Source organism: Ptiloglossa arizonensis, chromosome 9 (genome assembly GCF_051014685.1).
Source record: "Ptiloglossa arizonensis isolate GNS036 chromosome 9, iyPtiAriz1_principal, whole genome shotgun sequence".
NCBI classification, from domain to species: domain Eukaryota; kingdom Metazoa; phylum Arthropoda; class Insecta; order Hymenoptera; family Colletidae; genus Ptiloglossa; species Ptiloglossa arizonensis.
The window spans coordinates 3,401,647-3,429,602 of record NC_135056.1 but is presented as its reverse complement, the minus strand read 5'-3'; the positions used below and the strand labels follow the sequence as shown (position 1 = coordinate 3,429,602).

General features: G+C 33.4%; 1 protein-coding gene across 3 annotated transcripts in view; it reads right to left on the bottom strand.

Annotated features, from left to right (window-relative positions):
• LOC143151497 (unconventional myosin-XVIIIa) overlaps positions 1–27,956 on the bottom strand; it is a 209,444-nt gene that overhangs the window by 37,175 nt on the left and 144,313 nt on the right. For 2 of the 3 annotated variants that reach the window (XM_076320673.1, XM_076320675.1), the window contains one exon: positions 550–678. In XM_076320673.1, coding sequence (XP_076176788.1) covers positions 550–678 — 129 coding nt within the window. Of the gene's footprint in view, positions 1–549; positions 679–1,958; positions 2,422–27,956 lie in introns of those variants that run through there. The other variant, XM_076320674.1, reaches the window with a different exon arrangement.

Sequence of the window (27,956 nt, the reverse complement as noted above, 5' to 3'; positions counted from 1 at the left end):
AAACATGAATTGGATACTTGCAGAGTAAGGAAAAAATAAATTCAAGTGGCAGCAAGTAAAATAAAATAAAATGAATACGTGAATCGTAATATCATTGTTTAAAATTAACGATGAATAAAAGCATTTTGCAAAAGTTACTAATACTTACTGCCCGAGTCAAATTATTTTATTTGCTTTAACAGAAAATATATTTTTGTATTCATTAAAGTGCCGAACTAAACTTACTTCTTTTTCAAAGAAGTACTTCCCGAAAATTGACGAATCAGTGAAATTTCAAACAATTGATGTATAGATCTTGATTACTACGATGCTTTACATACGAAACAAGCAAAGTATGAATTCACAATTTTCATGTATATAACTGCTAAGTATACAATAGTAACTAAATTGTAACGTACCGGTATGGTCGTGCGTGTGTGTACGTATATGTGTATATGTATGTATAAATAAAAAAGATATTTAGAAATTTTTTAAAACAAGCGAAGGTTACTGTACTGGCTTAGAAACGGAGGTACACTTTTACAGACTCAGTAAGATGTCATGACATACTTTCAAAGTGTTGAGTTTACGACGTGCCAAATAACCCCTACATCTTGCTTGAAGAAGAATAATGTGTCCGGTTAGCTTCTCGTCCCTTTGACCTTCGAATCGTTCCAGAGTGCCAGATCTGAAAAATATCTGTTAGAAGCAAGCATAGAAGAATTAATATCTTGGAAACGTACATCCGTGTAGTAATTCCGGTAATTGGAATTAATTTTTTTCTTATTGTACCGTAACTACGACATTTTCAAGACAGTGATTCTATCGAAGCGATATTTTTGTAATTCAAATTTTGGTCGATTTTCATTTCATTCACAATACGCAACGACATTATCTTTGAAACAAAATTCAAAAAAGGGATAAAGTATACAATGCTGAAACGAATGTAGATACAAAATTTTATAATATCTCAAATTTACGTTAGTAAATTCATGTTTAGCAGACAATTTGGATGAAACTAAATTCGAGTGTACGCAAACGAAAGAAACGAATTCTATTTGGATTAATTAAAATCATACACGTGTAATGGTCTAAGCTACACAACTGGATAGCTAGTAAGTAGTTATACTTTAATCGAATACAAAGAAAAATGGTAAAAGAGAAAGTTGAATGCCGTCATATGTTCCAACTTCTCATGACCTTGTTTTTCGCACAAGTTCAATGGTTTACTTGTCTTTGATGTTGTTATTACCGTAAATCGTTTCATTGTTATTTGGGTTATCAATATATGTGGTAAGAAAATTTCATTCTTTTAAAAGTTATTTTAATCATACAGCCTTTCTTTGTTGACTAACATGTGCGTCGTGGAAAAAAGTGAGGAAACGTGCGAATAAATTTTCGAAACAAATGACCAAACGAAAAACCAAATATCGTATTAAAATAGCCATAAATTAATTCTCTGCTAATATCCCGAATATATCCAATACTAAACCAAATTAATGTTCTACTTAATATCGAACGGGATTTGGGCGCATCGTTTAATAGATTATCAACGAAATATTTGTAATTTAATTTTTAAGTAAGATTGTAATTACAACGTGAACGTAGCAGTGCCATTTATGGAATATTTTGATAATATTCTATAAATTACAATGTTTTCACCAAGAATGTACTCGTGCGCTCCACTTCCACGTGAATGCACAACCGGACGTGAATTTGCCAAGTCCTGAACTATCGTAGAATCGGTTCGTGAAGTGTTAAATATTAAAAATATTACGGATTTCGAATGAAATCATTGAATAAACAAAAAGTGAACATCCTCCGGACGAGTGAAGGAAAACAGTAACGTTCGAAGGCATAAAAGGTCCTAACGAATACTTATATGGTATACAAGTGTTCACTGTCAACCAGTGTGACGACTATACTATCCGATTAACTTAGCGATCTGTTTCTACAAGAGAAATGATTACGCGACAGACCTGTCGTTCATCGTTGTAGGAACTGGTAGCTTTCCATTGGTCTTTACCGATCTGGTTTTCCACCCGTTTTGTATTCTCTCCTTTGCAACTATCGATACTGCTTGCTCCACTCGAAGTTGATACACTACCCCTAACGAGAACTGTTTTCTTTTCAGGTTCCAGTCTGTCCACGATCGCAGAGTGAAACATGCCGTTAGTATGTAGCTCGGTCTGCTGAAAGAAATGTTCTTTGCCAAATTGTTGAACTTCATTTTGAACGCTCTCCTTCCACTCAACTTCGTTTTCGTTGCTCATGTGACCGCTATCCTCCGAGCAGTTACCATCCGAGGTGTACCCGTTGTAATCGTTGATACTCTTAACGTCCAAATCCTTCTTTAAAGTTGTAACAGTTTCATCTGTCGCGATGTTCGAAGTGGATTGTAACTTACTCCAATGATCCTTTGCCTCTCTGGACGCTTTTGCATTCTTGCAATTAAAGAAATTCACCAGATCCTCGATTTCCTTGGCTATCTTACCTACCGAATGTTTGCTCTTGATTGCTCGTCTAATGTCTTCGTCTCTTTGTCGAGTAACGTTCAAGGCATCCGTATTCGCAGCAGGAGTTGACATATACTCCAATTCGTTCCTTTTTTCCGAATCTCTGATCGATCGTTCGTTCGTTTCTTTCTCCCAATTCTTCCTCAACTCCCGAATATTCGACGTTTCCTGTTTTCGTTTCGATTCCTCGGAACTATTTACATTTCGATCTTCCTCCAATTGATTCCTGTGTTCTCTCGCGTTTGACGAGGTTTTAATCTCATCTAACAGATCACCCGTTTTTTCGTTACTCTCGTTATTCTCCTGGAGCGATTTGAAGTTTTTCCTTTCTGTATTATCCTCAGTTTCGATCACCGGAGGATGATACTCCGTTCGAATTCTACCGTCCGATTTATCGTTCTGTTCAATATCGATATTTCGAATCTCGTAAAGTGAATTCACGTTACAAAGAGAAGCACCGTCCACGCAATCGTTTGATGCGACAGTCACAGTTTCGGTCTGTTTGCCATCGTCGTCGTCGTCCAATTGGGCCATTAATCGTGCAACTCGTTCTTCGATATTGCTGCTGGACAGTCGAACAGTCTGATGACTTTCCGTCGATATACAACTGAACGCTTCGAGACAATTTTCGTAGATACGTTCGTCCATCGAACGGTCAAGATCGATGTCGTTGTCCAATGGCACTGCTTGAATCGTCGCCTCCACTGCTCGATCTACTTGGGATAGATCGGCTAGAGATTGACCCATACGAGTGTTTCGATGTGCCAAAAGCGGGATTTTGCTCGGTCTCGACGATACCGCAACATTCTTCTTAGATGTATTCTCGTTCCTCGAAATAGCTTGGATGCTCCATAGACTGGCCGATCTGTTCATCGCTTTTCTTCGCGGTGAGTCTTGCTTGTTTTCTTTCTCCACGAAGAAAATACCGTTTGTTTTGAACGAGTCACCAGTATTGGCACGAACACCAACGGAAACGCATCCCAGACTCGCCGATCGATCGAGAGCGATCTTCTTTCTCAGCGCTTCTGGTTTCTTCGGTAGCTTCGCCGGGCTGTACGAGAGCCTCTTTTTTAACAATGTCCTATCCTCGAGGATTATGCAAGACGACGATGAACAGATCGTTTTCGAGGCTTGTTTCTTCTCATTCCGTGTAATCATCGATGAACATTTCGTTGTTTCAACGCGACCGTCGGTCGTTGAATGACGAGGTTTACCCAAAGAGGAAGTACGTGTCTTCGTGTAGCTACTGGAAGAACTTGTACGAGCATTATTATCGTCGTTGGAGATAATCTTATTGGACGTTTTCGAAGCAGTTGGAACTTTTGCTGCTCGAAGAGATTTAATTGTAGGCGTCGACCCATTCTGATTAGTTGTGTCTTGTTTCTTCGGCATCGATAAAGGCACTTTGGATACGTTAGGACTACTCCGGGCTTTGACCAGTCGCGAACCAGTATTGGCGGGCCATTTTGTAATATTATCCAACATTGTGGAGCAGATAGGTACGACTAGGTTTGACAAATCTTTTCAAAGTGGAAACAACGACAGAAGAATTATTCTCCGGTTGTTTAATTTTAATTAATGCTCGTCACTGTTAAGATCGATTTAACCGTTCTCATGATTCCTCGAGTATATTATTTGGTAATTCTCGATGCTAACACTCTGCGTTGATTCGCGACTAAATTATTTGTATCAGATTAGTATAACACTTGTTTCGTTCGATGGTATCGAATCCATTGAAATTCTTTTCACGCTCATAGACCAATTGGTTCTCGGTGTACTGTGAAAGCGACACACTTTAAATATATCAACGTACGTTTCTTCCCGGTTGAAACCACTTCTGCGATCGTGAATACTCCGGGAATACTATTTTTTTTTCACTTTTCCATAAAAACGAGAGATATCGATTCAAAAAAAACTCTCCCTCTGTTTCCTGTATTTTTCTTTCAAATTCGCACTATTTTTTCAATTTCGTTCAATTGACAAAGGTCCGTTTCTCGTCTTCTTCCTCCGCACTTATCTGCACCGGCATTTTTCTTGTATCACTGTACGTCTTTCTCACTCATTACCGATAACGTCCACGTTTTAACCATGCGTTTCGTGCACTCACACCTTACGAAAAGTCTTCTTCTTCCACGGAGAACAAGCCACGACTAAGTACCGTAAAAGCTGCGTAAAAGTGGTCGTACGTTTTATGGTCGCGAGAGAAAAGAAGAGAAAAAGTGGAAGAAAGGGGGAAGGGAAACGTCAGGAGCGAAGAGAGGGGGAAACAAAGTAGTGAGAGGAGGGATGCGGGGAGAGGAAGCGAGAGAGAGTAGTTAGAAGAAAAAAATAACGGAGAAAGAAGAAAAGGTCACCACAGCGAGGAAACAAAATAACGAGCAATTAATAATAACGAATAAAAATATTCCACGCGAGCTATTATTATTTTATACTTGAGCTGTAATTCATTGGTTTCATTCGGGGGATTCTCTATCGGTAGAAAATAAAGGACACTCTGTTGACGGCACAATTGTTGTAACCGATGATAAACAATTTTAAACGCGATACAAGATTCGATCGTTGGGTTACAATGTTACAATAAAATTCGTAGACACCAAGGACATCGAAGAGGTATTTCTTTTTTATTGAAAAGTTACTACAATTTATTGGGAAAAATTGAAAATTTGTATAAACGTTCGAATCGTGTTTACAATATTAATGGACGATGTGTGCCAATTAGCGGATTTCTGATTTAATGGTACAGTAGATTTAACGTTGATGATTAAAATTAATTTCATTTCTCTCTTAAAATATCTTTTCTTGAACAATATATAGAAATTATCGAATTTAACTTGCCTATCAAATACCGTTCTACATACCTGTTTAAAATTGTACAACAAAACTGAACTAAAGAAGTAAAGGGTTTTCCTTGATATTTTAATCTATCAATTAGATCGATTCTCCTTTTCATTCGAATAGGTTCATACTAAATTAATAATAATTAGACGAAGATCTATCACGGGCGGTCATTGATACCATCTTCAGGTAGCTTTCAAACAATAATTACAACACTAAGCCAATTTGTATTTATTTAACATCGAACCGCATCAGATCGTGAGCTTTTTATTAAATCGATATATAATACAATAATTCTTGCCTTGGAGAAACTACGATAAATCAATGTAACATTATTTATTTCTTACACGCAGAAAACCTAAATTCTAATTGTGTATAAATATAATAACTTTGTTGGGTTACAGAATATTAAGGTTTAATTTGTCTTATGTTTCAATGGATAACGGTATTATTTTAAAAACACAGGCTTCGCACTGAATACTAAAACGTTAAATTAAAAATTAAAATTCGGAATTTAAAGCTAATCAAGGAAGGGGGCGAGAATATGTTATACACACTTTCGTATAGGAATATAATTATAAATGCGGTTAAGATTTCGAAAAAAAAATTTTCTTCGCGCAGTTAGGAAATCCCGTTAGTATCATCTTTCTATCGATAAAATAAAACCGTCGAGATTTGTCGTTTGCGGATATTGAAACGTTAAGTGAATGGACAATTTCTGCGATAACAGGATCAAAAGTCTTCGTATCCGCTCACAAAAATTTAAGCCGTTTCATACTTAAGTATAACCGAGAATCATCGAAAAAGCACTCGCGTTGTCCGCTATATTACTTCGAGCTCGATCCGTATTTACCGTTATCGAAGGTAACAGGTACCACAGGCCATAGTCTGTTACTCTCTCCTTCTCTCGCGAGTTAATTGAGAAATCGACGAACCTCTCCACTCGTCTCTTTTTCATTCTTTTTTTCTTTCTCTTTGCTTCAACGAAAACGTAAACGAAATATATAACGCAACGTATTATACTTTATTAATCTACATCAAACGATTCTACTTCGTACGAGCCAATACAAGCCAAACATTTTTAACACTCTGGTATTGCGATATACCCATAATATATTGTTACATGTCTATTTGACAACGAAAGTGTATTTTCTACACTCGATACAAAATAATTTAAACCATTATCGAGGAAAATTAATCCTCGTAGTTTAATAACAAATTTTAGAATTTTAATATTTCAAATGTGTTTTGCAGATGTGTGTGTGTGTGCGTGCGCGACTACTGCTTTAAGTATCACTATAATGCTTGCTTTGCATTAAAATATTATCGTTAAATCGGAACGCAAAATAATGAGTGTAATATTATTTGTATAATGAAAGAAAATGTAAATTGAGTGAAACGAAAGTAAAGAGGGGAAATGGGATTCTGGCTAAGGACGATCTAAGAGGATAACTTTTCGCCCTTGAACAGCCGCGAACTAACTGCAGGTGAGTGCAGGGAACTTTGTAAGAGTCAGGTGCAAGTTCCTACTCCCCACTTGACCCCACCAACCGGTCCCCCTATTATCAGAGAGTTTAATAACTTCTAGACATACCATTCCTAAATCTGCGTCGAGACTGTGACCTATATTTCTAATCATTTCTTTTTAGAATAAATATTGCCAATACTTGATTATAGAATTGTAACTAAACATAGCGATTATAATTTTATAAAGAATATGAAAAACTCAAATATTAATACTTTGCAAGATCGTAACAATGCCATTTCTTATACAACTTGAGCATAATGTCCAAACTCAGCATTATAAATGGAAATTCGGGAACAAGTTTAACATCAAAAAGATAAGTTAATGAAACAATATTTTTAAGTCGATAAAAAAATAATCGGACACTTACAACTTTGTATGTATGGTATTCTAATTGGTTCGTATTGCAAAATTTTCGAGTAAATCATAAATATACTATATAGAAAATGAATATGACGAGTAAGGTGTCAGTTTTGTTTTCAGTCTCGAATAATTACAAATCAACGTAAATCCAAAACAACTTATATTAGAAGGATACTATATTAGATGAATACAACTTAGAAGGTATCATTTATTAAATTGTGATAAAGTAGCTTTTAAATGGGAATTAAGATTGCAAGCAGGTCGTGCAGTGCTTGCAGTCTACATCGAATTGTTTTAAAATCGTTTGTAAAATATAAAAACCGTATAGTCAAATTTTAAAAACGTACTCGAAATATCCCTGTAAACATTTCTTAGAAAATGTAAACGAAGAAAAATCGATTGTCTGGACATAAAAAATTGGAAAGTCCCGTTAATTGGAGTATAATTATTTTAAAAGAAGTCACCAATACTTCTGCGAGATGGACATTGTTTCATGTTCGAACAAAGTGATTCGTAAACTTGATTCATAATTATTCGTTTAAATAATTTTATGTATACTATTACTACGATGTTGGCGCGTGGTTTCAACAAACGATTAAAATGAAATCACCAGGATCATGTTTTTGCATAAGAAGTCTTGTATAATAGTACTTATAGAGGGAGATCAATTTAAATCGATCCACTGGTATATCTTTTAAGTTCTTGATGGTATCAAAAAATATTTCAGACAATAGTTAAATGGTTTCAGGGACCGCATAATTTGAGATATGTAAGCTTTTTCTATGGTAGACGCGCAAAGGACACACGAAAGTCAACTTTGTTTTTTTTTAAATGAAATTGTACATTTTACAATACACCAATCGATGCAGCTCATCATTGTCTACGCAAAAGAATTATACTACTTATGGCAAAAAATTATTAATTTAAAAGATATTTTAAATTGAAAAGATATTTTAAAACAGATTTTATAATGCTGTAATATTTTATATTTCCAGCATCAGATTAAAATATAAAGTTGGATTTCACATGTTACCTTAAACAATTACACATAGATTGCAAGAGAAATCGTTGCAATATCATTAATTTTTGATAGCGTTTCTGTTTTCGTTGATTACTGGTGTCACATGTTCGACATTGAATATCGTACTAACAAAAAAATACGGTAAACAGTCCGGCTTCGATTTGGATCAAATCTTGTAAACTTGAAGAATAACCCAAAATAGCAAATACGTATTAGTTTTAGTTGCGGTAACTCAAGTTTAAGGGAAGAAATCGCCTTCTAAATTTCATTATCATTATAGATAATGAAATTCTTTTTATAGATTGTACAGTTTTTAATGTATTCGTACAAAATGTTATTAATTAACAAAAAATATCCAACAATGTTTAAAAAACAATAAGTTGATTATATGATATTATTTAACCGTTTTGTATATTTTTATACATTCTGCACCTTCGAATTCTTGTGTACATTACTCGAATTCTCGAAGGCAAGGTATTTTTAATTTCTGAATTGTACAATCAAGAATGGTTGTATTTTCATCAATAGCACCGATACTGATTTATTGGAAGTTTTCATATTAATTTCCAGACCATTGATGTAGCGAGAATTTTACAATCGTCTAGGCACATTACTGCTTAATCGTTTATAATTAGTACACGTCTTTATTCAAATCGAGATAGTGAATGTTAATCCTGTAAACGTAAAAAATTTATCATCTGCTGCCTTTAGTTCATAAGATCAGCGTTCAATACATATTAATAGTGCAGAGGTAAATACTAATTATTGTATAAGAAAAGTTAAGAATACACTTTCATTGTTAAAGAGAGAAGTCTTTTGGCTAGATGAAGGTGAAGAGGATAGATCATCAAATTCTACTAATATTTACAAAGTCCAATCTGACTTCATAATTTCGTGATTTCGGATTCACTTTCTCTTTTATTAAATTATTTAATTGTTTACCAGTAGCTTTACAATATAGCATCTCATAGTTGATGAAATGTTCATAAAAGCATTACATATTTTTCCATTAATCGTTATAAATATCAAGTTATTGCTTGACAGATATAGACATTATATTCTTCAATTTTTGTCTCTTGAAAACTCTTTACCTTGGTTTGTATACGATTTATTTTTTGATTTATTACATCTTGATTTATTATTTCCTTCGCAAATCTTATTTTCATTGAGGATAACGGTATCGAGTTTTGCCAAATGAATTTTTTATTAGTGGAATGGATTAATTGTAAATGTAATTTACAATTACAAGTGTCGTTCACTCGGGGGACCAACAGGACTTCCAACGAATTAGTCCTCCACACTATTGTCTCGTTATAGGTCACCCACTCAGGGGACAGGCACGACTTACAATAAATCAGTCCTTTATTTTGAAGTTCTGTTCTTCGCCGCAGCGTGCGTAGCAGACTGCTAATGAGCGAGACAGTAAATGACGGCGGCAAACCATAAAGGGTCCGCTCAAGTTTCAGTGGCTTCGATTGACAGGGATACAGAGAAATAAATATCGTTTCTTTCGAAGGAAAGATTTAAATTTAAAAAAATTTTAATAAATTGTACTTAACACCAGAACTACCGACAGATTTCGTAATGGTCAGGTATACCTTATATATATCTAAAAGAAAATCAATCGATGAGAAAAAAGAAGAATTTGTAAAATTGATCACATGTGTAGAGTAGGAAAATCATAACGTCTTCAGAAAACATGCCATGGAATTTAAAGTAAATTTTATTATGAAAGCAGTTGAAACCAGTCATTTTGACTGGTTAGTAAATCTAGTGTTAAAAAAAAAAACAGAAATAAGAGGTAGCAGAGGAGAAGAAATATAAAGATTTAGATTTGGCATATGAATTAATATAACAACACGTGCACGATAAATCTATGTTACGTGTGGTGCAATCCGTTATACAGATGGTAAGGGAGGATACTTAAAATTTTCAAAAATAGTAAGTATCGTGCGTGATAGACAAACTGATATATGGGAGGGCACAGAGGCAAGAGGGGTTCCTCGATCGCTCTATTTATTCCCCACTTCAGAACTCTCGTAGTCACTACATTTTGGCTCCTGGGAGTCACTATTGATATATTCGCAGGATCCCTGTATTTATAGGGGTTTCGTTCGATTGTTTATTGCCGATACATAAAACAGTCCTACTACAGTTTCTTATGTGATTATTTTCTTTATATTTCTATTTATTTATTTATTTATTTATTTGTGTATTTACTGAATGTATACTTTAATAACTTTTCCCTAAGTCAACTTGTTTTTCCTACTTTTCAAACAAATGTTGTATTTTAGGATTAAAAGAAAATATAGATAGTTGGAGCTTGAGAAATTAATGTATTTTTGTTGGTTTTTAGTAAAAATTAGAAAATGTATAAAAACTGAAGAATGAATAATTTTTAACTGAATAATAATTTCCGCTTGGCCTTCATTTTCGAAATAGTTGCACAAACTTTTCGAGCTAAAAGATGACAGTTGGTGATGGGTTTCAAACAGAAATTAAATCATTATAATCATAAAACTTAATACCTTCTGTGAATACAATACAAAAAATTTATAATAGACGTGTTTTTTATATTCCAAAAAAGTTCATATAGCTTCTTTAAACATTTTAAGTAAAAATTTTAATATTGTACTATGTTATACGTAATTACAGTTTTAATTTGCTCTATTGTATTATATTATTTAGATATTTAATATATTTATTTATACATTGTGTAAAATATTTTACATACAGTCGGCCGCATAAGTATTTATCTACCTATCGTAGACGGTATATATACAGAGAAAATAAAGGAAAAATATACGTCAAATTTAAATAAACAATATAGAAATTAATTTTTATTAATACAGGACAAGCTGACATTCTGTGAAATTCATAGTTACTGTACATAATGAACAATTAAACAAAATATTATAATGTATCGGAAAATTTGAATGGAAAAGTTGATTAATGTTTATGTTACATAAAATGCATACAAAATATAAAACAACTGAATAATAAAACAAATGAATGTGATGCGATCTACTGTATTTTGTTAACTTTTAACAGTTTGCTTCAGATAGTCAGAAAGAAAGTATCGAAAATGCTGCATAAGAAAAGCGAAACATCTTTATCCGAATGACAAGTTATTGTAAAATTATGGAAAGAAGAAAATTGCAAATTAAATGGAAAAACTTCGAACTACAATACAATGTGTATTGAAAAAGTTTAAAGAAGGCAAAACTATTATAAATAAACCGCGACAAGGAAAACCAAAAGTACCGACTAATCGTGATGAAACACGCATACTGAGAGTTGTCAAGCAGGATCTTCATATTTCCACACCAGGAATACATAAGAAAGTATTGTCTTCATTAGGAAGAATAGTAAGTCTTGATACAGTTCGACATGTACTTCATTGAGCTGATTTGAAGAGTAGAATTAGCCGTAAGAAGTCATTAATTAATGCAGTGAATCGGAAAAAGAGTTTGGAGTTTGCACGAAACTACGTTTCTAAATCATATGATTTTTGGAATCGCGTTATTTTTACCGACAAATTTAAATTTTATGATTTTGATAGATCTAACAAAAAAGTTTGGAAAAAAATAGAATATCAAAAAGAAAATTCGACATAAACCGTGAAGCAGGATGGGACGGCACTTATTGTATGGGATTGTATGCCACTGGCTGGGGTTGGTAATTATTACATTATAAATGGTATCATGAATCAACGAATGTATTTAAATATATTAAAGCAGCATCTACTACCAAGTGCTGAGAAACTAGGAATAAAGAATCATTTTATGTTTTAACAAGATAACGATCCAAAACGTAAAACCAAAATCGTCAGAGAATGGATATTGTATAATAAATCACATTATTTACTTGCAAACACCATTGAACATTTGTGGGCAGAAGTAAAAAGAAATGTTCGTTAATTATCACCTAAATATTGTAAAGAATTATAGCAATGATTTATACAAGAATGGGAACAAATATCGTCAAATTTTACAAATAAATTAGCGAAGTCAATACCTGAGCGTTTATAAGCTATAATTAGGTCTAAGGAGTATCCCACTAAATATTAAACTAATAACTTCAGTTTTATGCAACAATAACTCAATTAATTTTTAAGTGGATCAATTTTCCGGCGCATTATGTTATTTCCTTTCATTTTTCACTATGTACAGTAATTGCGAATTTCATAAAATGTTAGCTTATCTTGTGTAAATAAAAGTGGGTTTCTATATTTTTTATTTAAATTTTACGTGTATCGTTAATATACGTATACATACGCTGACTGTGATAGGTGGACGAACACTTATGGGGCCGACTGCATTTATGTTCTATTATCGTCTTTCTATTATCTGTATTTCTATTCTCGTTTATATAATAAAAAATACAAAAATTTTATAATGCGTTAATAATAGTATTCCACTTAGATCCAAATCTACTCCAATGTTTTAAGATTCACCACTCGCTTTGCACCCTCTGATTTGCCTCGAAACATCTTATTTCTTTTCTTTGTCAGCACTGTTGTTAGTATGTCCGCCAATCGTGACGCTACGTCGGAAAATGAGTTCCACTCTGCCCGAATTCCTTCCAAATATCATCTAGTTCATCATGCACGATATATACGTATAATGAACACTAGAACTACCGATAGATTTCAGTGTATCGAGGTGTTTCTTAAATGTATAGTATCTCAGGAAAATCGATGATTGAGGAAAAAGAGGGCACTTATGAAATTGATTATATCTGTAGAATAAAAAAAGTTATAGCAGCTTTTGAAGAATGCTATGGAATTTGAAGTAAATTTCTTCGTAAAAGCAATTGAAACCAGTCATTTTGACTGGTTGGTAAATCTAGTGTTAAATTGGAACGAGTTTCGTCTTTCTAAACTATCAGGGTGAGACACAATACTATTTCTTATTTTCTAACTTTATGATCTGCCGTTGTCATGTGCCTTCTCGCTCACTCGTCATTGTAACTACAAAAGCAGTCGAGGGGATAGCGAGACTACTTACAAGGAAACACAAAAGACAACTTATAACGAGACAATATTGTAACATCTTCGCCTCGAATGACCCAAGGTAAAGAGAAGAAAGGAGTTCACTTCGATCCAAATTAACTATAAAATTTAAATCTGGACGAATTTGAAACAAACTTTGTTTGCATTTTAATTATAAATTTTTATTAAATGAAAGATATCGAAGATAATATCGGAACTTACCCTGAAGTATGACAGTATTGTTAACGAAATCTTAGAATCGCAGAATTATTGATTCTTTTTGTTAAGTATTAATATGTATCACAAAACGTTTGATGAGAATATAATAGGATGGTCAATAAGTATTGTCGTTCAATAAGAAATGAAGCTATTAGGTTCGTCGTTTTATTTTTCCAAAGATGGTACTACTGTTTGATGAACACATGTGAAGTTTCGTGTAGATCTATTGACTCATTCGTATATTTACAATTGTTCAAAGTTGAAGTGTCGTAGTATTTTTTTTACAATGGAAAAAACGACAATTGAAAAACCTAGTAAAATCGTTGAAAGTGAAGGAGTTGAAGTAGTTACATAATTACCTAAACAGCAAAAACTAGTAGTAAGAGGAAGATATTTCAACGCATGGGTAAGAATGAAATACGAGCCATAAAGTCGTTTAACGTTCGACGAAGCATCATACTGTTTCGCAAGTAAATACATAAATAAAACAAAAATATTACGGTGCATTACTTGCTATATGCTTATCTTTTCCAGTTTTTTTTTGGTGTGAATACACAATACATTGTGCAGCGGTAAGTTAAAACGATTGAAATTAGACATCGTACGTTTTAAATTCCAAATGATAAAATCTGAAAAAATTCACAGATGGGAATTTTATAATTTGAAAAATTCAATTTATAATTGAATGGTTCACAAAGAGAGAAAATGATACGTATCGCGAAGCAAACATTTAATAAATTCATGAAAATTCAACGATTAAGGGTAATTATAATGTATTCATTGTGGCAGATGCCATGATTTTTACAGTATTTAAGCTAATCCGATAAAAAAATGTTTCGAATAATAGTAACAATAGTGAAAATGTCCAAACAATTTTTCATTGGATAAAAAATATAGGTCACAAACCGCTCTTTTAAGTGTCACTGTATAACTTCATAGCATTATAGCAGATGAAAAAATAAGTTCAATGACTTACTATAAAATTTATTACACAATTTAGATGACCTTGTGATTAGAAATCTATAATAATTTATTAAGAAAACAAATTTACTTATTTACGCGTAAGTGAAACATAAATGTAACTCATTGTGAGTCATACTTTTTGATTGAATGTAAACAATGAACATACTTGTGGCGGCGCTACCCACACTTGCCACCAGAGGGAAACTCACCACCAACCGTTTCCCGCAAGTTCCCGTACCTGCTTCGATCGGTATATATACGATCCCTTACCGATCTTCTAATGTCTCGGCGTATAAGGCAGGGCCTGCTAGCATGACTTACTGATGAGTCCACTAGCAGGCCCAGGATGAAACGCTCTCCCCTCTCTTCTTTCCTACCTTCGACCCCTAGGGCCCGCTAAAAATCCATAAAATGGTATAAAAAGACGCAGCTTGAACGAAAAGTGCTAACTTTATTGAATGTGGCATATTAGGTCTTTCAAAGTGTTTTAAAATTAAAGGTATAATGCCATAAAGTGACTTGGCTTATAGATTTGTAGACATTCGGTACCTCGAAGAAAGAGCTGATATATTATATGCCTGGAATAAATAAAATAATAAAAAAACTGGAAACGCTTTTTCACCCCCTTCCCTTTTCCTACACTTCGACCATATAGCCGCCAAATACTTATCCTAGATGTTATCATTATTGTTATAGCATTGTAACATGTACCATGAACAAAATGTCGAATTTAAAATAAGTGTATAAAAGTGTTACGTTCATGTTTCACTTGAATAAAGAAACTTGTTTTCTTTATAAGTTATTGTAGATTTATCTGCTTAAGATTATTTAAAGGTCGTTGTATAGCGAGTTAAAAACAACACAATCTTATTAAAAAGAAGTAAAGTGACGTCACGCTTTTGTTGAATGAACAATTGTTTGGAAATTTTTACTTTTACGATTTATTATTACCGAAGTACTGAATAACTTTTCGAAACATTTTTTCAACTAATGTAATAGTTGTTTAAGTGGAACTTTCATTTATTCTAATACCAATTTTCAACTTATACTTGTAAGAAATTCTTAGCGTGTTTGTTTTTATTTGAAATATCATTCTTCTTACTGTCTCTTCACAAATCTCCTCATCCGAATATCAGTATATCTATGTTTTCCGAATGTATTATTTAGGAAGAGCGTAATTCTGTAATATTGGGTTGTTCGGAATGTCATTTCGTTTTTTTTTTTTTTTTTTTTTTTTTTGATGAAAATGAAACACGATTTTTTTAGAGTGTACAAACATTTTCTTAAATTATACATTCTCTATTTTGGAAAACGAAATGACTCTCCGAACAACCCAATATAATCTGATTTTTAGTGTAACTTGTTCAACTGTTGATTAAGAAGTTGATACTTTTGTTCTATGATGCTATGAATTGCCTTGGCTATTCAGCGTACTTTTGTAACATGGCAAAATACATTTGATTCTACAGTAGTCAGCTGTTTATGCTTGCCTTCCAAATACAGTATTGTCTCGTTATAAGTTGTCTACTTGGGGACAGACACAATTTATAACGAAACAGTCCTCTATTTTGCAGTCCTTTTGTTCTTTTCCGTGACCAGTGCAACAGACTATGAATGAGCAAGAAGACATACGACGGCGGCAAACCATAAGGTCCGTCGTGAATTAACATGAGTGAAATATGAGTGTGGGTCAGAAGTGACTCCGGTACAGATCTTCATGTAGTGCTGAATATTCCTTTATATAGGTAATTATATAAAATTTCGTTAACCAGCCCTTTACTGACATCGAATGAAGATGGTACTCCAATTTCGTTTCCTATTTCCTATTTTCAATATTCTTTGTAATAATAAACTTTCTCCTGTAATAATAAATCCGTGAGTGGATTTTTCATTGTCCGCTGTTCTAAGAACCACGTCTGATGGAGGTTTTCCTAACCTCAAAACTGCATGTGCTTCTTTTTTTTTTAAATTTTAGTTTACTTGCAGTTTATGCAGTTTAGCTTTCTGCATATTCAATGAAACTTTTGAATGCATTTCACGAATAATGGTGACCATGGACGTAGCGATTGACAAGATTTTGTTCAACAATATCGAGACGAACATCGAATACGTCACACCAAAACACGTGGCGATGTCGCCATAAAAAAAATAGACTTTTGAACGAAGAAAAAGGCTGTAATAAATTTTTCGAACTGACACAGAGGATAACATAATGTAGTACGTTCGTATTATGGACCTGGTATTGATGATTGGTCGTAAATGAAAACAAAATTGAAAAACGGAATATTTCTGATCAAAACGGTGAAATGAAAGAAAATTTGTATAAACTGGTTTACATTAATAATATTACTGACTTTTGTCTGTCAGATTAACAATTTGCTAGAAATGAGTACGATACATCGCATTGAGACCGACTTTACTTCTTACCATGTTTTTAATCGAGAAAAACAATAACAACCAATTGTTTCGGAGAAATAATATACAGTGTTGTACGTCGGAGATTTTTTTCTGACAGATGACTGGCCTTTTAAGGGATGGCACTAATAGCCAAAATAAAGGAAAAATAAATAACGACAAAATTGCTTTGGAGGCTTTGTTTTAAAGTCATAAACTATTCAAAGTTTGGGTAAGATACGACTGACAACCACCAGCAATCTGCGAATCATCGTTATGTACAACAGTTTAAGCATGTAGAACGGTAGTACCGTATAATACTTATTGACATAGTAAGCAGGACGTTTGTGCCAAAATTTATGAAAAAGTACACATGTTACGATATACGACATCGAACCTTTCTATTTATGAAAATCTAGAAGAGCATATCAAAACCTGCCCGACGGAATTTTCAAGTATGCGAGTTACTTTTAATAGATAATACTGTCTTTAAAAATCACACCCACGTATCGCGATTGTCCATCTACGCGTACCTACTAAAATACGTACATGCACTGATTATCTTCCTCGCCATGCGTTCACACATCGTGATGGCCTCGTTCAGAAGTATCAATTCCACATATTTCGAGTTAAATACGAGCGGAACTGATATTACATTTTTAAATAAATTTAAATTACAAAGTGTAAGCTAGATAAGCATATGAGATCCTTAAACACTGATTACGGTTTCATGTTTCATTAAGCCATTGGGGATGTACAGCATGCGACACGCCCAAGACAATTGAATCGTACAGAAAACTCTAGTAATTTGCTACTTTTAACTAAATAAATACAATGAACGATCGAATTAAAATTTGATTCAATTATATTTCTCCAACGAAATTTAAATTTTACATTCTTTTGTCAGCTTAAGTACGATTATTTGGTCAATTGCAATATTTTAGGTATGCATAAACATGCTGGTGGCAAAAATGTCCTAATTACGACTATGTCGGTACGTGTACGTTCTACATGGTAAATTTGTTCTGCATTCACCGCCACTGGATACATTCTGACTGACCTACCTCACGCACATCGGTGTTTCACAGATTGCCAGGAGTTAGGCGCATCTGAGCCGATATTTTGTTTATAAATTTAAAACAAAGCCTCTACAGTCATTTTTTAATTTTTACTTATTTTAACATACATAATCATTCCCTAAAAGAATTATTACATATAGGTAAGTATTCTGTATATATTTTTAAACTAGATTGCATAAAGTATGTCTAATAAGTTTTCATTCTGATTCAAATCCACCTTTTGAGAAAAAAATAATAATACAAAATGTTGAATTTTCAGTAAAAAATACCAGATGCGTAGCAACATTCTTCAACAGAGCATTAAAACTCTTCACACGTCAGTTTCGACTTATTTTCTACTAATCATCCTGAGATTCTTGAACAGTTGTGTATGTCATGTGATACAACCCTAAGCATGACACACTACGTGTCATATGTACAAAACTACTCTGAAATTTCCATTTTTTATATATTCTTAAAATTTGAAGAAACGGAATATGCTAGCCATATTTGACATCGCGTTGGGAATCTATGGTTCCTTAGAAATAGTTGAATTATATTTATTCTAAACAAAATGAAATGAAGAAAATTGATTCGTTACTCTTTTATCATTGTAGAATCGAGCAGTCGAATATTGTTTTACGTCGATATTTCGTCAGCTTTGTTTTGTCCAATGTATAGGAAATGTAATAGCATTGATTATTAGTTAATAATGTCACGTGAATTATTCAAGTGAACAAGAAAAAGGTAAAATTTTAGCTTTTCTTGAAAATAATGTGAAAATACGTGAAATTGTATGTAGTCTCAACCATTCTCATAATGTTGTAATGAATTTTTTTAAAAATCCTGATCAATATGGGTAAGATAGAAAAGGGGGCCAAAAAAAAACCTTTCTTCCAGATTTCAATGTTTAATATTCAATAGAGTGAGTAATTCTCTAATAGTAAAACACTTACTGAAATTAAGTCGAAACTTTAGTTAAATGTGTCTCATTCGTCGTTACATCGAATTATCACAAGCAGTTCTCACATAATAAGACAAAGTTTAATTAAGGCTCTACGACTGTTAACTTGACATAAAATGTTAGACGAGAATTTGCGTACGCAAACATTAATCGCAGTTAGAATAATGTAACCAGCTTTAAACGTATTGACATTACTTATTACAAATATTTCTTTGCATATTTATTTACTTGCTTTGTAGATCCTGATGATTACACTATTCGTATTGGAGTACTTTCTGCTTAAATGGCAAAACTTAAATAGCTACCTTTAGCGTTTCTAATGACAAAAAAGAATAGTAACGAATGTATTGTTATCATTTATAAATGAAAATACAGAAACAAATTTGACTTTTCTATGCTGGTAATAAACAGTTTCAAAACTTATCTGAACTATAAAAAAAAAAAAAAAAAAAAAAAAAAAAAAAAAAAAAAAAAAACAATTACAACAGTGTGTGGCGAGATACAAAGTAAGTACAACACGACAAAATCTGATTAAAAGTATGAAAAATCAACTAATCGAAATTCTTAAAAATAAGGGAGGATCTATAAATTACTAAGTTATTGTTACAACTTAATTCTATTGTATTTTGAGCGCAATATTTCAATAATTTGTTTAATAAGACTATTCTGTTATACCGGTTTCATACTTATGAAACCAGAATAAATCAGTTTTCTGTGATTCTTTTTTTTCCTAGTAAATACAATTTATCCTTCTTTGATAAAATATCGTATCTTAACACGATTTCAAATATGGTGTAATTCGCGTTTTATTATTTTAACAGCAGTGTATAAAAGTTAAAAATTTTAGAGTGATTTTATAGTCAAAACCCACAGTGTAGATTTCAAAGATTACTTTGTGTCTTCCAGGAATCTTAAAACAATATTTACTTAATAAAGGAGAAATATTTTTTGTCGCATGATAGAAATTAGTGTAACAATCATGAACGAATATACTCACTAATTAACAAGCGTAAAATTGACAGGAAGGTACGCAAGATATAATAGTTACTGAGCATCTTGACAATCTCTCAGGAGACTGTTCACTAGACTGTTTATCTAGAACACACACCTTCATTTTCGTATTTCAACTATTTTTGCCTGCTGAGTTGTGCAAAGACTATTTTCACCACTTTCTGGAATAATGTTCAATGAATCACGTTATTCATTAAGTCAAGTTATTAATGAATTGTCAAAGAAGGATAGTAAAGTTGTTATATCGGGTGATTCCTATCCTGTGTGAAATTAAAGACAGTGCCTTCACCTAAACTTCTCAGCGATAATCCCGTATATAAAACTAGCTGGAATGTTTAGACGACGACACTGTCTTTGAGTTCACTGATGAGAGAATTAGATTCACGGAGTTTTCACAATGGAAATAATAACAAACACGAACATATTTGAATAATTTTACGTCAAGGGAACAGGACAGTTTGAAATTTTGAAAAATCGATTTTTCTTTCTTATTCTTTCTTAAAGATCCCGGTCTTTAAAAGAATCTATTTTTGGAGGTACGAAGAGCCTAACAGATTTGTATGCATGAGTGCTGCAACGTCTTGGCCCACATATAGGATAAATATGCCAGTAGTCAGTCCTTGACCAGTAATCAGTCTCTTTGAAAATAAATGTCTGATAATTAAGAAAATAATAAGAAAATCGTATAAAATAAAATATGCTAGTGGTCAATCTATACCTCCACTTTCGGTATATACAGTTTTATCTCTCTAGTGATAACATTGTAAACGACAAATATTCTTGTTCTGACAACGATTGGCTAATTGATAATACGTGGTGATTTCAATGAATTTAGTAACAGAAACAGGAATCTAAAATAGTCTTTAACTTTAATAAACGTAAGTTTTATATACGCAATTAGTAATATTTGTATGAAAATATTAAAATTAAGCGGTTAATGTGTACATTTTTTCAGTAGGGTCGGCTACTAGTATTGAAAATAATATAAGCAAATATAAGCAAAATTAAGACACCCCCTATGACCGACTATTCGGTCATCTATTAGTGTTCAACCAGTAGTCGACCGTCTGAATGTAAAATAGCCGTGGATTGAATTTAATAATACATAGTCGGTCGCTAATAAATTGAACATTTCGAATAAATGCATTGAGATGCATTGAAAGCTGATCATACAATGAAAATGATTCAGAAAATGAGTCGTCGTGCAAATTTAATTGAAAGTCAAGATATTAACAAGAGAGATGAATTTGTAGAAGAAAATAAAGATTCGAATTACGTACGATCTATAATTATAATTAACGAAAGAATGGATGATGATACCGTCGCAGAAATATTATCAGTTCCATCATCGCATGAAGAAATAAAAAAAGAAATTGATAGCGATGCGACGAAGAAAGAAAACTCTCCTTTCACGAAGCATTTATTTTTCCCAAAAATTATTAATAAATCGACTAAAAATAAAACAAAAACGTATTTGTAGCAAAAGGAAGATAAGAAGCATGGAAAGAAAGCTACGAAAACGGGAAGAAAGAAAAAGTAATTGACGATAAATGTGCGAAGGAACAAATAATTAAAAATAAAATAGTTGATGGTAAAAACAAAAAAGTTGCACCGAAGCTGATACCAAAGAGAAATGCAAAATGTGTATTAGCAATTTATATAGTCTTATACCGACATCCAAAAGAAATCATTTATTTGTTTATTGTATTAATTTGCTATAGTACTAAAAGTGTTATTAAAATAAATTCTTTTAGTCTCATTTTCTATTAGGTGCATAGAAAGAAAATGGTTTTGTTTTTGTAAATTAATGCATTAATGCATTGCACAATAAATATAAATAACCAGTTCGGTTCATTTATTTACTAATTAAGTTGTTTTAATTACCTAAATACTTATGCTGGAAAGGCTGAACTTAGAACTTGATAGGCTGACCATTGGCGAAAATGACATTTTTATATATTCTTGCACATTGCGACTATAAATTAATATATTATTAAACGAACTACAAGATATCTTTAAAATACGTACTTTAAAGAATACAGCGATATATAAAATGTTTAGAAAATAATATATTAACGAAAATCACACAGGTTGAATTTTCACGATGGCTTAAATGGCTAAAACTATAAACAATGTGCAAGATACCTCCAGATATTGCTAACCGATTACATTGAAATTTTTCAGATATTTTTACTATAACATTTGTTAGGGAATAACGTAATTGTTCTTTTTAAATTTTAATTATTCCGGAAAATATAAATAAGACACACAAATTTTTTTGTTCAAATTCGACTACTCAAATACAAATAGTCGCCATTTTGACAATTTTAATAAAAATTAAATTGTTCGAACGTCAATCCCTAGAGAATATATTATAGTTTCTAGAACTTTTAAACTTTTTGTCGTATCTAATTCCGTTTAGCGGTTTCTCGAATATAGTGGTATATAATTGATTAATTGTTTTTGTTTCTAAATAGTTATAAACTAACGCTGTAGTTTACAAAAGTGTCGATGTACGTAGTTTCTCTGTACTATTTTTGTACTTTTACGAAAACCTTTTATCTAAGACGAAAACTCTACCCAGAATCGGATTCCATAGACATTTCTAAAGAAGAAATTGCCCGGCAGAAGTGTCGGAACGACTTACATTTCGAGCAAGCTGAGAAAATATTCATCGACAACGTGTGTGCAGCAGTTTGCTACCATGTGCTCCACTGCTCACTTGTCTCGATTAGGCAGAGCTGCTCCTATAAGTAACCAACGCTGCTGGAGGAGTCCATAGTGGCATCCACTTTGTGTAAATAAGGTTTGACTCTTTTTTTAATCAATCAGTGTTCTGTCCTTTTTTTCATGTATATCTAAGGATATCGATCACCAAATTATGATGTACTTCTTAATCAATTTCAATTAACGCAAATTTTTAATTTTTTTTTTCCTTTTTCTTACTTTTTGCCATTAATACTAAATTCTCGACTATACAACGATTTCTAACTGTACAAATTTTTGTGTTATTGATCATGAGAGCGATTGGACACCATATTAATAATAAAGCATCTTAATCTATATTATAAAGAATTTGTGTATTTTTCTTCAACTCAATGTCCTAAATAGTTTTCGAGTTTTCCTGTGCACGCTCTTGTTAGATAAACTATATGATACCTAAAATACGAAGGGAAAGTTCCTCATTTTCAAGCCACATCCGAGGAGATGTTTTGCGGTTATTATTGTATAAACACGGTCAACTTGGAGAAGCTATTTATGTTTCGAAAAGAAAATCTATTCATGTGGTTTATGCAGATTACAGCTGCATTACAAATAGCTACAATAATGAACGACAAGTTAGAAACAACAGAAACATATAATGAATATGAATTGAACAGTGTTATCGGTCATTTTGGATATTTTGGTGATACCTCTTTCCAATGGCAAATATGGAATTTTAAAAAGGAGATAATTGACTATTTTGACGAGATTACCCAGTTAAAATTCTGACATTTTTTAAAGAGAAAAATTTTTCTCTTTAAAAGAAAAATCTTCAAACTTTCGACAAAGTTTAAGGAATTTAACCGCAGGTCAATGTAGTGATACAATATTAAAGAACACTGTTTCTGAACTAGTTGTCCGACAATATTTATAGTGTTTTGACAATCACTGAAGTACCAAATCTAGTGAAACTAGTTCAACAAGCACGGACAAAGTTTTAAAAATGTTCTCTGCAACAGTGTCGTAGTGGACACTGACATTATTGCAGGTTTGTAAAGTCAAGTAGGGAAACTAAAATAATCGTCAAACGAATTGGCTTGTCAAGGCCATTTCCTTCCGGCGAAGACCTCACTCACATTTTATCTCTATTGCGGAATCACTGCAAGCTTCGATTATCTTTAGTTGCATAGGCAGACGCACTGTACTTCTAAGAACGTCGTACAACCGCTGTATTTCCTCGTATCTTCAATTTTTCCAACAAAATGCGTCCAACCTTAATAAAATTTAATCTTAATTATTCAAAGTGCGGCTAATGAAGTTTTACCAAATTTATTTTGTGTTTTTTCTACGTCGTCACAATTGTACGTACGCTTTCATTATAAATTGTTATTTATAAATTCTTTAAATCGTTAAAAGTAAAAAGAAAGGTATTTCAGATTTATTGCTACCCATAACATCTGAAACAGAAAGTAATAATGACAATTGGTCATTTACTTCTACACTGTCTGAAGTACACGATTCACTAAATGCTTTTCAAAATCAAACCAGTATTGAAATACAATTTCCATTACAAAAATGGGCCTTTTTTTCGGAAAGAAAAGCAATGTTAAACCGAGCAATGCTGAATCGAGCAGTGTTGAGGCGAGGAATGTTGAGTGAAGAGTCGTGAAGCGTTGTAGTATGTTGTAACATAATCACCTTCTTTACTGTTATCTAGCTATTGTCAAAGTATTAATTATTTATAATTTAATAAATTATTTCAGAATACTATTAAAGAATGTTATATATAAAACTCTGTAAAGTTACATTTAATATTTAAAGTTTTTAAGTTAAGCTTCCTTTAGGTATCTTCTTTTTTAATATCTCGAAAGTATAGTTAAGAATAGATAAATTTCGTCTTGTACGATTTAGTAGAGTCGAAGAAGATCTACGCTTCTTAACGTATTCCTTACCGCTGACTTGAAAACTCGTGGTAGGAATGCAAGAAAAGTGGAAGGGGTACACACCTATTCTCACGCACACATTCAATTTCAGTCTATTTGTCACGGCCGTTACAGACACATGTTGACTGACTGATGAAGAAGGTAGCGAAATAGAGAGAGATAACGAGAAACACGCGGCAGGCAGAGCCTCATTGATGTAATTTTAACATTTTGCTATTATACATTAGTTATATCCAATGCAGGACAATAATTTTTATTAGTTTTTTTACAATATACTAGGAAAGTATTGGTTATATAATTACTAGTAGAAATGAATAAAATTCTTTTCAGAAACAAAAATAATTTAATAAAAATATAATTTAGAAATAAATAAAAATAAATTTTCATTCATTTCAAAAGAAGTTACTTCTCAAGCACTTTCAGTAGTATGATGAAAAAATGTTTCAGACAAAAGTTAATCAGTTTCTGGTCAGCCATAAGTTTAGATATGAAAGAATTTTTCGTGGTAAATATTATAACAGCTTTTATGTGTTGATGTACAGACAAAATGCATTCACTGCTTTTTTAAAAAGATGTATATTTTTCTTTAAGAAAAAACTTAATTTTCTGATTTTTATTTTTCGCAGCAATATTAAATTTTAATACTTTTCAAAGATTGTTCCCTTGAGAAACATGGCTTAATACTTTTTTACGGAAAATTACTACAGTTAAATCGGATTGTGTCATACAAAATATTCGATTCCATTAAGGAAAATTAATTATTTTAAAATTATCTTTATTAGTCCACCTTTAAAAAAACCGTTAATATTACATGATACTTTTTTTTATATTAAACAACTCTTATGAGATAAAACAGACGTTTTGTGTATTAAATATAAGCATAAACGAAACCTCAGTAGTTTATAGTCTCGAAGGCTGCATATATATGTTGAAATAGGGACGCAATTAAAATCTATTCCTACTGCTATGGCAGAGACTATCGGCCACTTGTATTGGAATGGCTGGGTAGAGGATATAGCTCGTTCACCTACTGTGTGGTGCAGGTGCTGTTCAGGCATGGTTGTTTCGGGCCAGGAGGTGACAGTGCAGTGCTGGAACTGTCCAGTGGACCTGTCCACGGTGCAACACACCCTGGAGGTGTGCCCCGCTTGGGCGGGTGAGTGTCGTGTCCTGGTCAGCACGATTGGGGCGGATCTCTCGCTGCCGGGCGTGGTAAGAGCCATGCTCGACAGCGAGAGAAAGTGGAAGGCCGTGGCCTCCTTCTGCGAAACCGTAATTTTGCAGAAGGAGGCCGCGGGATGGAGGCGAGAGCGGACTCGCGAAGGCTTTAATAGGCCCCCCCTAATAGTGGCGAGCAGAGGCACGTTGACCTCGCGCCTCGTGCCTCTGTCAATACCTCACTCTGGGAGAGTAGAGCTCTGTCATGAGCGAGAGAGAGAGACGATCTCGAGGAGAGGGGCCAGCGCTTCTCTCGAGAGCGAACACAAGATAAACGCCAGGCCGACGATACGGGGATGCCTTGCACACACGGGGGATGTCTGTGTCGTTGGGCGTGGCTACGGAGACCGTGGGCGGTCGTGAGATTGGGGCTCACGACCGCCCTTCGCGCAGCCTCTACGGAATCTGGTGGTAGGGCAGGATGGCCCCGCCCCGTTGTCGAGCGTCCAAGCATTGAGGAAAGTAGAGGGGCCAACTTTTCGCCCCTCCTCCTTAACGAAAATGGAAGTGAGCGTGGCCATCGCCACTGGAAGACTCGATGCGATTCGGTTCTCGGTGGCCCCTCCCCGACAACATGCAAGGATGCCCACCGTGGTAGGTTTTAGTGGGTAGGTCCCGCATTCGGTTCTTCCACATGCGGGGAATCTTACACTCCCCCCAACTCCTCCCCAAGAAGTTAGGGGAATTTTCCTAAGACCCCCCCCCCCCCGCACGCAAAGATAAAAAATGGCAGAGACCGTGGCTAGATCTTAGAATGTGCGGCTCGTGAGGGGATGGGCGGTCCTCCAATCCCTCTTTGCCTCTATGCTGTCTCGCGAAATTTTAAGTCAGTCTTTTGAAATATAAACACTTAACGTTCTTCTCCTCTGCTTCAACACTCAATAAAGTTGAAGACAGATCTTCAAGTGTAAGGCAACTCGAAATTTTCCTTTGCGTAAAAAAATTCGTATACTATGAATTATGTTTTTAATTTATAGTATATAAATTTAGAGTTCTAAGTGTGTGTTTGTGCTGTTAATATTAAACTTTTTACTATACAACAATTTGTAATGAAATTTCTGTTAATTGAAATTGATTAAGAAGTACATCATAGTTTGGTGATTAGTATCTATAGAAATATATGAGAAAAAAGACAGAACACCGATTTCCATAAAAAAAAGCAACCTCTCGGTCACGGAACTTCCGAGCCATAAGCCACGCATATGTTACTTTGTCGTGGTTTTACGATCAAAAGTCTATAAACATGAAAGTACCTTATTAATATATCTTTGATTAATTATATCTTTAAAACTATTAAGTAGGCATCGCTAATACTTAGCAAACATATTTAAAAATATGTACTCTACCCTCCTATAAGAGATCATGGAAGTCGGTATGGTACAGTTAGAGGCTTTCCTTTGTGAGGCAATAGACACCCGTTAGCTTTACTTTAATGATGGTGACTGTAAATAAGTCCACTATGAAATCGTATTTTTCTACCAAAGAAATTTTACATACTCTCGTATTGCCGAAAACAATAACTATTATCGATTGGTGTGTGTGTAAATTTTTACACGTTACAAACAATCAAGAATTGATTATCGAATACTAAGATCCGCCAAAATTATTGAAAATATTTTCAATTATTCAACAACTAAATAAGAAATTTTGATAGATGAATCCTTGACTTAGGGAAGGGACGATTGTTTTTCAAACAATTTATTCCCCTCGAGGCATCAAGTTATGTAAAATGTGTAATGGATACTTGCAAAAATGTTTAGTATTTAGTAGCACTAATTTACCATTGTATTCGTCTCTAACTACGTTAAATTCAAATAAAACTACTGTTATCGCAAGTTATCGCTGTTTATTTTTGACGTCTCTGATCCCGATGAAAATAAATTTTATGCTTGATTCTAATTGTACGAATTGAAGGTCGTTTCAAAAATGGAGCCACTGTTTGACTTGCCTAAGAAATATTTTTTATATGATTACAAGTAAAGGAGATATTTAGGTAGCAATGTTTAGGTGGACTCGGACCTCTTTTAGTTAAGAATCCGTGAGTCGTATGCACGATACAGCTGTCATCGCCTCTGTAACAATACAATTTCCTTTCACACGGTCTAACACCAGCAACGCAATTCGGTTATGTGAAGAAAGAAATTTACGTTGAAATCAGAAACTCCATTCACACGAGAGACGTTGATCATAGCACATGGTGCCTTCTGGCAATTATTATAGATTAACCACAGTTGTACGTTTAGACAGATTC